This window comes from Cariama cristata, unplaced genomic scaffold, assembly GCF_000690535.1.
Source record: "Cariama cristata isolate BGI_N322 unplaced genomic scaffold, ASM69053v1 scaffold14953, whole genome shotgun sequence".
NCBI lineage: Eukaryota > Metazoa > Chordata > Aves > Cariamiformes > Cariamidae > Cariama > Cariama cristata.
In genome coordinates, this window is record NW_009607945.1 from 16785 (window position 1) to 29214 (window position 12430).

At 44.8% G+C, this 12430-nt stretch overlaps 1 protein-coding gene across 1 annotated transcript in view; it reads right to left on the reverse strand.

Annotated features, from left to right (window-relative positions):
* Window positions 1-12430, reverse strand: part of DOCK7 (dedicator of cytokinesis 7) — a 106763-nt gene that overhangs the window by 534 nt on the left and 93799 nt on the right. The window contains 6 exon segments of the mRNA XM_009696952.1: window positions 1613-1788; window positions 2841-2947; window positions 3801-3944; window positions 4914-5150; window positions 5852-5941; window positions 7332-7457. Of these exon segments, the coding sequence (XP_009695254.1) occupies window positions 1613-1788; window positions 2841-2947; window positions 3801-3944; window positions 4914-5150; window positions 5852-5941; window positions 7332-7457 (880 nt within the window).

A 12430-nucleotide genomic window follows, 5' to 3' on the forward strand; every position in this document is an offset into this window, starting at 1 on the left:
GAGTCTCTGAGGGAGAGAAAATACAATGATGAGCTCATATTTTCCATGATGAAGTAAGAAGCCTTGTCAGATGAACGATTCTGTACTTGATTTCCAGTATTTTCTACAGCTGGCTACTACAAAAATTAAGTCCACTGACATTAACTCATTGCTTTTCAAATGAATTGGTTTTGAGTCTGTATCTGGGATCATTCAACTGCCCAAGGTTTACCAACATGAAAGCTGACAGAAAGTTGAATTCATGTGTACGCAGAGAAGCAGCACAAACCATCTGCGCTACTAAAATCTTATCTAAGTCTTTCAAATAAATCTCCAAGTGGAATTTGCCTGGAATACCTGTATTAGACTCCCTGCACAGGCTGAATTTCTCGAGATTTGAAAATGATTACCATGACAAAAGAGCTTGTGAGGTTCCCACCTGGGTGGGGAGGGAAGCACTGGTACTCCCACCATCCCCAGCTACTGAAAACCCACTCCAGCAGAGAACACCTAGCACATAGTACATGATCTGGGGAGAGCTTAAAACATCATGAACCTGAGTAATGAGGGAAGGCCACCTCTCTGCAGTATTCAGCAGACAGAAAAACACACCTAATTCAGCTACAGAAACATTGCTAAGCACAGCTGTCTGAGCTGGGAACACTCATTTCCTTCTTCATCCAGCACTAAGGCTTGCCCTTTTTATAGTGTAATTTTGCCAAGTTTCTCTTTTCACAACATCTTTTATGTTCCCCATTGCTCTTTACCTCTGAAGAACAGTTACATGAGGAGAGGTTCAAAACAAGGGCTGTATTCTCCTAAACCAATGGCACGGACATGAGCTGAAGTCCACATTCACACAAATCAGCTAAAGGGTCTGTCATTAAAAGTACCATCACCGTCCTGCTCGGTGCTAACAAAGTGCCTTCCAGAAAAAAAACCACACCCCGCTCACTGGTGTGAGGCCAAGGCAGTCTTGCGTTAGCCTACCTTGCTGACAGGGGACACAACAGGCGTTGTCAAACCAAAGATTATGTGGAGGGTACCTGCTAGGAAACACTTTTGCCTCTATTCTGGGAGCCAAAGCCTTGTTAGAAACTTTGTGTACCCAAAGTTCCCCTGTTCAGCCGCAGCTGGTGCCAGGGGATTACAGGGCTACGGGCTCTGACCTGCTTCATACATTCCCAGTGGGATTTTTATGTTCAGTCTCACTGCAGACGAACAAAAAGCCTGGACTCCAGCTTAGCGGTCTTCCACTACGGAAGACACCAACTATTTTTCCACCCTGCCTGCCCCTGGAGCTCCTCATCCCAGTTTCACTGGGAACAAACAAGTGTCAAAGTCCTGCCACACTGAGGGTGGTTTTGAATCTAAAAAGAATGGGATGCAGGATGAAAAAAAAAAAAAAAAATTGTCATAGATCAGGAACAAAAGGAACGACTGCACACACCACCTACCATAACTGCTGGGAAGGGGATGTGCTCTGAAGTCAGGACAGAAGGGTAAAGGGATGGACTCAGCCAAAAGAGCCATAATTGAAAACAAGTAGATGTCACAGGTTCACCAGGAAGATAAGACACCCCCAGTCCCCAGTTTTACACCCTCCTTATCTCTGCTGAAAGAGTAAAATCAAATATCCACCTGTGGCAAGTGACCGGCAGCACTGCCTTATACAACTGTGGGATCTTCCTATTTATCAAAGGCTGGAGAGCTTCCTTTAACCGGTGATAATTCCTTTCAAGTTCTCGTTGATACTCCTTTTGGTCTGGACCGATCAGGCTCTTGTTCTTGCGCAGAGCATCTTCGCATCTAGAAAACAAAAGCCTGTGAAACTTGGGGACATAAAAAAGGACCTGCTTGCTACAGACTTGTTAATCTAATAGTACAAAAAGATTCATTCTGTTCCTCTAGGATGACACATAAAATCCTTCTCTATCTTGTCTTTTGAGTAATAAAGACTTGGCTAAACCGCTTGGTGTCCACAGGGAAAGGAGAGGGTGTCATATTTCCAGTTTCCATATTTCACTTCCAGAGTGACAACTCCTTTTTTATTTTAATTTACTCTCCAGTTACGTTTATCCTCCTTGAAGAGAAATGAAAAGCTGATCTCCACATAGCCACTTCCAGTCCAAGAGGATTTAAAGATGGATACATCCACTGCTCTCCTCAGGAAAGATCAATAAATAGCAGACCGAGAGTTCATCAGGAACTCTTCTACTTGCAAAGATGTAATTTAAACAAAGGGTATGAAAAGACCTGTATCATCAATACCATTTATTACCTATGGGAAAACTATGTTGCCACTAGATCTATGCGCTTGGAACATTTTTATTTCAATTTTCTTTTTTTTTAATTTCTAGATGCTTGCAAGAGATGCTGAACTGAGACTGTAGTTTGCATTACTCAAGAGGCAAGTGGAGCAACCAGCACATTTCTTGAGAGAATTCTGCCAGCACGCTTCCACTCTGTTTGGAGAAATTCACTTCAGAAGGAAAGTAAATCTGGCCAATCCAGCAGTTTCTCCTGACCCTGCCAAGCTGTGAGTTCATTTGTGCCAGCGTGGCTAGTTGTGTTTTCTGAAACAGGAACACTTGTTCACAACTGAACCATGATCACTAATACATTCCTGATAAACAGCAAAGCCAAATGACTTCAGCCCCTTAAGTCATGGACCAGCAGCACCAGAGAAACAGGGAACCAACTGGGCAGCTGAGGAATATAGCTGCATACGGAAACTGGACAGATGGAGTTAGAACACGAATACCCCTCTCTCCAGATACCCCGTGTTATTGGACGTGTTCCTGTTTGATGTGGTAGTAATAACTGCATCTGGCAGGCAGTTTGAAGACAATACTCCATACCTTTTTGTGAAATCTTTGAAACAGAGCCGTAGTTTGTTATGATGTCTGAAGAGCTTTGGATCATTGGGTATTTCAGACAAGAAAACTTGTGCAACTTCTAATGGTCCCTTTAGAAGAAGAGAAAAAGTAAGTTTCTTGGAACCGTCTGTCATATCCACTCACTGGAGAAACTTCTTTCACATCAAAACATTCGTAAAATGCAACATTGCCTTACAGAATGCATCTTGAAGAATTGCAGCTGGTAAATCTGGCATAAATCACTAAACATCATGACAACTGAATCGCTTTTAGGCTTTTTTTTTGTTTTAAATAAAACTCTGCTTTTGGAAAACAGTGTGAGAAAATGCACAGATTCTACATTTGTTTTCTCTTATAAGGACTTTTGACAAAGTTTGCTCAAGTCGCAACTAAGACAAAGTTTAAACAATGCAGATGGAACCAAGGAATTGTTTGCCAGCACTGCAAACTCAACCCAGAACTTGAAACTCCAGCTGATTTTTTTTCCAGCTTGTGCATTAGTAGAGCTTTACTCATACTCCCTCAGTTTTTCCTCAATTTTTCTCCATTCACTAGTTTTGCTTTCCATTTTGTTCAAAAACCACAACAGGACACAATCCTACTTCCACCCACCAAAGCCTGGCTAACCAAAGGGAAAATATTTATTTTTTTTTTTAAAGGAGAAGCAGACAGAAACAACTGCAAATGCCAGGAAGGAGCAGGTAACTGAGGGAAGGCTGTCTCTTCTCAGTCACTTCCCAGATCTAACCACATTTTCAGGACTCAAATGGCAAAGTCACTGACAGCACCTGGGCTAGACCTACCAGTGACCTTAAACACATCCCATAGACTGAATGTGGAAAAAAATCCAAGGTAATTCGTAATAAGGCCCAATGATGAGCATCCACTGTACTGAGTGATATGTACTACCCCAGCGTCCCCAACTTGGACAGCGATCCTCACCTGATTTACTGTGGTACCTACTGATCCTTGCAGTACCATCTGCAGCATCTTTGGGTCCGCAGGGTCTTGGTGGGTTGCAAAAGCTAATTCCTGTGTTTTCTTCTGCATGTCCTCTATGGCAACTTCAATGGGCGTCAAAATGATCTAAGCAAGTAGCCAGAATAGAGGATGCTTGTTATGGCTGAGACTGCCAGCCAGACACAGACTTTGAGAAACATGAAGGTCACTTTGGGATAGCACACTGAAGTGGTGGAGGACACCAACAGGACTGACAAGTCTGGACAGAAGCACTTCAGAAATGCATTGCCTCAGTCTTGGTTTAGGAACACTAAGAAAAAGTTTGATTTTTATATTTGTTTCTACATCTGGGTACTCAAGAGCTTTCTGAGGTTGCTTCTGAGCTGGCAGACTTGGTCCCTTTGCGGTCACTGCAACCAACTGCCCAGGGTTACAGCACTATGTCAGTGCCTAAGCATTTTTCATCGTGTCCCAGTGATCACGTCACTTCCTACCTACCCTTGAAAAACTAACATAGCTATTGGATACATGTGTCTATAAAGCCTCGGGACCCCACTAGGTCCAGGGGCCCAGGGCCACTGACGCCATGCAAGTCAGCTGCAACACTGAGCAAAGGCAGAGTGGAAGGGAGCCCCAAGGTCCCTTCAAGGGCCCCCACATATACCAGCTGCTGTGATCCGGACTCACTGGTGAAAGAGGTGGCAGGACATACCACATTACTAAATCGGTCTGGTTTTAGTTTAGGTTGAATAGCAACAGGGAGAAGTTCAATAGGAATGAGGCATTCTTAAACTCAAAATGCAGGAGTCTCATGCACAGTCCCTGGAGTGAGCAGCTAGAGCAGCTCACGACAGCGCTCTCTGCTCTCGCTCTCTGCCAAATTTCTGTGTCTTTAACAGAGAGGGGAAAGGCAGGCAAAGCGACAGCCAGGAGGGTGCATCTGTGTTAATGTGATGGTGTGAAAGGACACGGCCATGGTACTAAACTACACGTACAATAGTACATTATGCATGAGTTTCAGCAACATCCACTTCCTTTAGTTTTGTATAATATTTCCCTTCAAACACAGGAAGCCCCTGACAGCACAGGCCTCACCTCCTCCTTGTGAATGACGTTTATCCTCGTTTTAATGTAAGGGAAAGCGTGGGATGTCGTCAGGATCGTTTTGCGCTTGAACTGCTCGTGCAGCTCCCCATGAGCTCGGCCGTCCAGCGTGAAGGGCGTGCAGTACATGAAACGCCGCAAGTTGTAGTTTTTGTCGAAGTAAGTTATCCTGTCCTTCATCTCGTACGTGTCAAAGTACGGCTCCACGTAGGTTATCTGAATGTAGGCCTGCAGGAAGGAACCCAGGTGTGCACAGTGAGGCACAGGGCCAGAGGAGAAGAGCTGACTCCTGTGTCCTGCTTTTTAGCACTGCAGTAACCCAGCTTGCTCTCTTTCATCTTGAAGTCACCTCTGGAAGAACTAGGACTGGTTTTTGCCTTTACCCAGAAAAACCACACTCAGATTGACAGGGACTAGGGGTCCCCGCTCAGCAGTTTCTGGACTGGATAAAATACAGCTCACTGCCCCTCTCCTCTCATGCTCTTCCTTTCCTTGCAGATAATGCCCTGCCCTAAGCCACAGTCTTCTTTCCTAGGCACGATCCTGTTATTTTTGCTACGCTTAAAGGACATGGCACAAGAATGACAAAATGCTGCAGCTGCAAAAAAGCCAGAGGCCAGTGAATGGCAAAATCCCTTCCTTCGTTGCACTCAGCAGAGACTACAGAGAAAGGCAAATGCAGCCTGGGCCTCTGCTGTCCTCTCGTCTCCTCCCTTGCCACCAACCACTATAAGGGCAGGGAATAAAATAGCTAATTCTGCATTCCTTTGCTGGGATGATTCTCCCCAACTCTCATCCCAAGCAGTCACAAGACCCTCTGTACATGGATTTCATTGCCTACTTTGTGAAATTCAGGGCAGGATTTGTCCCATTATGTTTGAATACGTTCAGGACCTGTTCTACTTCTAAACCTGTACTCATGTTCTTACCTTGTTAGGATCTAGTTTACATTTGTCCACAGGATTTGAGTCCTTAATCACTTCAAGCACATCTTCACCAAACCGTTCTCCGTAAAATCCCTACAATCAAGAGCAAATGCATTGAAAGAAAACATCAAATGCAGCCATGAGAGATGGGGGTTGGAGAGACAAAGGCATGTTCACAGGAGGTGAAGCTCCGCACGCCTTCAACAGTAGCTGTGCCAGGGCTGAATGTGATCTGCTGAAGAGAATTAAATCAGTCGCATGCCAGGAGCAACAGCAAAAAACAAGCCTAATGCCCTGAAAGGCAGGCGAACTCGGGAGCCTTCCAACTGCACACACACACGCTGCGTGGTTCTGAACAAGCCATTTGAGCTCGCTGCGTGTCTGTGAGCTCAACTGAAAACTGGAGTCAATACAGGATCTGCCTGGAAATCAGAGCACAGCTCTGCTGGGCTGGGTGAATGGCCAGATTCTGAACTCAGTTTCATGTGCTTAAACCTCAAACAATGCTGCTCCTTTCAGCGCAACGTGACAGCAGCTGAATTGTTGTGAGCAACAACGTGACATCAGATCTATTCTAGCAAATAAAATAGGGCCAGGTCTGCCCTCTGGCCCTATGAACACATAGCGTGGTGCGGCCCAGAGCCATGCTGCTAAACGCTCCTCCTCTCCCACTGGGGATAGCCTCATCTGTGCACCATGCCTTCTGGGAACAGTCTCTGACCCATGATGTCCCCCAGACTGTGCTAGGACATTGTCTAGACACAGGTTAGTTGACACAAAACCAGGCCAAATCAACTGTTACGCGGTACAGATGATCACTGGGTGGTACCTGGAGCTGCATCCAAGCCCCAGTTAGACTAATCAGAGTTGCCTTTGCTTGTTCACGGCTGAAACAAACTTCAGACCTGCGATGTCCCACCTCAGGGGCTCTGAAATTCAGCCACCTTAGAGGGCCCAGTCTCTATGAGTAGAGAAAGATGATGCGAAGGCAACAAAATGACAGCAAAACGCAGTACTTTCTGGAAGTCAGATCCTGAAAGGCGTCTCAGCTATTTTTTCAAGCCCAGGTCATCCCATTTACATCAGGCAGCTCAAGAAAAATGCAAACACAGTATGATACGCCACAAACTCTCAAACGATTGTAGCAGGTCTGCAGCACTTGCCCCAAGATAAGGGAAAACCTGTGGGGCTCCTCTCCCTGTATTCCTCCTGCCTTCTGCAGAGGTGGCACCGGCAAGAGGACAGGAGACATCAGGCCCAGCTCTCGGCCACTGCATGGGGCTCTGCAAACTGTCTCCCCAAGGGACTGTTTCTCTAAGCTCAGCCTCGCATCAGTCTCCAAGAGGCACAGCGCTGGTTTTGCCCAACAATTTTTATTTCTGCTACGTCCTGTAATTTTGCAATGCAGCTCTTAAATAACTGATGCAACACAGTTAAACCGCAACTCACAGACAGAATTTGAGGTCAGCCACAATCATCTCACCTCGAGCCTATGGGAAATTTCAGCTAACTTTGTTATCGCGGGTTCCTTGTAAACAAACTCTTGCTCATCCAGGTCTCCAAATTTAGTTCCATAAAAACCAACACGGAAGTAGGTGCCAAACATCCTCTTTCCATCCTAGGTTTGGAGAAACAAGAGGTTATTTCAGTGTGGGGACATGCATACCCCCAAGCACGGCTGCAGGCAGGCTCCTAAATTTATGCAAATTAAAAAAAGAAATTAAAAAAACAAGGAAAAAAATGGAAAGAAAGAAGGGAAAGAAAAACACACCTGGAACTCAGCATGAATGCATTTAGCAGCAAACATCACAATGAAATTATGAACTAACATGAAATTATATGGATCGGTTACGACCATTAGCCCAACCCTGCAATGACTTTTCCCACCCCAGGAGGAATCTGGAGGTGTCAGATGTCTCTGAAGAATAGTCAAAGGCAAGTCCCTTCGTTTGGGTAATTATTTGAGGCTCTCCAAATCCTGGGCAGACACCCCTTAGCCTGGTCCGTAGCCTGCAGGCACAGGGGCAGGGAAGTCGAGCTGCTGACAGCCTGCAGCACACAGGGAGGATATTGCACAGAGACACCCCGGAAAATTACCCCCACCAGAGCCCCCATAATCCGCTCTCAAGTAATTGCAGGATTGGGCCGAAGTCAATGTCCAGATCACTCACACACACGCGCAAGTGCTTTTTAAATAGCATGTCAACTGGAAGGTGTTACGTTCTCTTCTAGTAACTAATGTCTAATAAAGAGGGCCAAAGTCACTCCTGGTGAAAGCAGATGCAATTCACTGTCTCATGTACCTGCTTCCACTGGAGCCAGTGGTGAATTTGGCCCAGAAATGCAACAAAAGTAGAGAAACAAGAAAGATTTTTGCTGGAAAAGTAACAAAGAAAATCTGATTAGGACAGAGAGAAGAAAAACGCTTTAAAAATAAATGACACCTTTGGGTTTGTTAAAAAAAAACTCACGCTGCATGCACAAACCAGAAATGCCTTTCAGCAAGAAACTCTAAAATGTTCACCTTTACTCTCGTGAGCAAGTGTGATGTAGTATATAACACTCATTGTTTCTGAATCTGGGCTAGTGTTTGGTTTCAAACAGCACTTACAGATGTCCTGGCTGCTGTGTACGCTTTTTTTGAGTATTTTGCTATGGCAAAACTGATCTCTTGTGGTGATGGTGAACATGATCTATGGAAGGCAAAAATAAATAAGCCAAACTAAACTAAAAAAAAAAAACCCTCAGGCAAACTCCAGAGACTGGAAAAAGCACTCTGATGGTAAGCCACCACCTTTCTCCGTGGCCTGAAGGAAACTCCGAGGCTTTATGCCTGAGCTGCCTGGGCACAGCTCGGCTCCTCTCACCCAAGGCATAGCCAGGAGGATGCGGTGTTGGCTTTTTGGGGCGAGGGTTGCTGCTCGCCCCAAGTGCCTTCAGGAGGGTAAAGCTCACCAATGCCCAGGGATGAAGTGGAAGTGAAGCCTGAAATGACCAGAGCCAGCAAACAGCCTCGCTTAATACATGCAGGCCACATCGTGGCTTTACTATGGGACATCAAGAGGTACAAATTCATCGGCTCTGCTCTGGCAAAAGTGTAGACACATGCTCCGATTTAAGAAAACAAGGAGCTGCACCTAAACATATAAGAGTTGCTCATATGTTTAATGTGGCACAGGCAGCTCCTTGGACCCCTGCTCTAGCCCGTCCCTCCGAGCATCCCTCCTCCAGAGGGGCTTTTATCCAGCTCCACCTGCCAGCATAGACTACAGGGTTTCGTGACACCACAGCCATCCCCAGAAGCACCTCTCAGGGTGTGACCCCCAGCTGCAAAACTATGACTGTTTTATTGGAAGTACCATCTGGCAACATCTGGTTGCTATTTCTCTGGACTCCCTGTCTTTCTCCAGTGCCCGTCCCTCCGGATCCACACAGGAATGAGCAGCCTACCGAACCCTTAATTTACGCATCACTATCTTTTCAAAGCCATAGTTTTGGACAATATTATCTATGCTAAAAGCCCTCAATGCCCAGCATTTCCAGCTTCCTGTGCTATTTTTTTTGATTCAATCCTAGTGTTATAGGCAGAAGACTGTGATTCCAAGGCTCAAAGCACTTCCCAAGGTAGCATCACGTCTGCCTAAGGGGAACCGCCATAGGAAACAGTTCCTCAAACCTTACACAGGGCCTGGGCATGCTCCGTGTGGAAGCTGGTGGGATCCTGCCCCAACCCATGGGCACAGGGCAGGCCCCAGCGATGGAGGACACACTGCTGCTCTTCTAATTCATGTCCTTTTTCCTACCTACGTGGTGAGTAACTTTCAGGGTATGAAGCATTTGCAGAACCTGGTCCCTACAAGGCGAGCATCTCCTGCGTGGACATCTGCCCAGACAGCTATTTGTTCCAGGTGGTGTTCATTTATGTTGCTGTAAAAATAACAATGAGGGAGGAAGAAAATGCTGTTGATCAGCATAAATTAACAAGGAGTTCTGGTGGCATTTACTATATACATAAAATAAGAGTAATGGGGCATTGGGAAGTCCCAGGAATGGCAGCAGCATGGAAGCCTGGCGAAATTCAGTGCCCCCATACAAAGGCAGCTCCCAACTTCAGTACTCATTTCATCATCATGAAGACCACCTGCACTGGCTTCTCCTGATAAATCCAGTTGCTGAAACTCAGTTATCATAAGGATCCCAGGGAGAAGAGCCAGCAGTGAGGAGCACTGGTTAGCCTCTAATGTGACAGAAGCATCTGCCCACAAAGGTCTGGATCCATCAGCCATGAAATGTATGTGACTCATGCTGGGGGATCTGTACCTGGAAGAAACAGGATGGAAACAAACTCCTTTGGGAGAGTGAACACCTACGGGCCATTCCATACCTCACACAGACACTCAGTAGTTGCCAGCCCTCTGAGATTAGGAGAGCTCAGTTTCATGCCTGGCATTAAGAATACGGGATGGCTCTGTACTAGGATCTTTGAAATTTAGCCAATACCAACGTCTGTCTAATCACGGTACTGAAAACAAAACAAATAACTTAAAAATACTCCATGGTCTTGTTTCTGAAAAGAGCTAAAAATGCAGACATGAGGGAGAAATTATTAAAAGCATTTTATCTCCTATTATTTTATGAAAAATAATAGGTCTTTGGGAGGAGAAGAGAATGAAGGTGAACACTGAATAGCCATCACAGAACTGGCAGAGCAGATAACAGCCACCATGATTTATGAAGGTTCATGATTTGTTATTATGCATGGTAAATACCTTTCAAAATTGCTGGGAATAAAGTTTTAGAGTTATCTCTTGCACGCACACAAAAAGCTTTGCCAACAAGATTTGAAAACATCAGACAGAAGAGTGATCTCTGCTTTCTTCACCAAGACCAACACAGCAAGCAGCTGCCTGAAGGCAGAGTCCACCTGAAGTATGCAGGAATAAAAGTAACTCCTTCATACATACTGCGCAGAAACCAAAATCCAACCATCTTTACCAAACTGAGCACTGTTATTTTCTTGCTCAATTTTAACCCAAGGTACTTTGCAGTGTTGCCAACTATTACAAGTCTTCCAACATGGATTTTTCAAAAGTACCAGCTCCTGGAGTTCTGCTACTCGATGGCAACCTCTCCCTGCATATTTTAAAAAGCATTTTTGAATTCTCATGGCATAGCATGAAAATATTTTTCCCAACAACTTTCCCAGCGGGAAAGTAAACAAAAATAATTAATTGAACATTGATTCAATGAACAAACACACAAGCAGAAAAACCCACCACTTGGCGTGTTTAAGCAGATCTCAGAAATGTGTTGGCGCCAGATTCAGGACACTTCAGTGCTTGTAGTTGGCAATACTACTTGTGACATGAGAGAGGGTCCTGCTGTTGGCATAGCTCTTTGGTAAAATGAAACTGGGGTTTCCACAGTGTAAAACAAAAAACAAAAAGGTGGGGGGAAGAGAAAGGGGAAAAAAAAAATTTCCACAAGTAGGAACTTACCACAACAGACAATAGTAAGAGTGGGGAGGAGGGTCAGCAACCAGGGCGATAGAGGAGAAAACAGAAAGTATTTAATTAGGGAAATTCCAAAAAACAAACAAGCAGCAAATTGGCAGCAAATAAACTTTAAAATAAAGAAGGGTGAGCATCAATTAAATTATTTAAAATAAGGAAAAAGGGCAAAACATGCAACAAATCTGAAAGCTACAAAGCACAAAGATCAGAAAAAGTGTGGCAATGAAGGAGCACGATGACAGACGAGAACTGAAACCATGGGTGTCTTTTACCATGCAGTAAAACATGACTGAGTGATGTTAGAATCATAACCAATGACAGGAATTTCTTCAGGGGTCGATTTAGGGGCAGACTAACCAAAATAGATGCTCACAGGCCTTCACATTTGTTGGCTATTGAACACGTATCATTTACACTCCTACAACATGTAGTCTGGATTGCTGTGCTGCCTCATCTGCTGGGACTTTTCACAGGAACAAGTAAACAATTTCCAGGGCCAGCCCTTAAGTGTCACGGTTTATTTCTGAGCTACTAAATTTCATTTCTTGCTAGGGCGGAATTAAAACTGATGTTCAGACATCATCAGCCCAAATTATTTATGTCACACAATGCAAAAGAACTTCAGTTCAGTAAGTGTGGGCTTAAATCCTCTCCTGTGGTGGAAACCTGGAGTGAGATGGCCCGTACCGAGTTGCCTGGTTCACAGAAGAGCAGAGACAAACTGGACAGCTGAAGTCTAAGTAAATAATGTAACATCACATTCACAAAACATTTAAAATGTGTTCTGAGACTTCTCCACGCCCATGTACCCACTGTGTTGACTAGACCAGGGCCTGAGTTATCAAACTTGCTCTGCTGTGTGCTGACTGCTTTGTCTATTTTTAATCCAAATGTGCGGTTCTCATGGTGTGTGTTGTAGAAATGTGAGCAAACAGCCTCTACAAAAATGAAAGCAGCAAAACTGACTCCAGTCAACACAACCGAGCTATTTTACTGCCAGATGAACAGCTACATAACAAACTGATTGTTCTTAAATGAACAGAACGAAGCAGTCTATTCTCTGAGACGT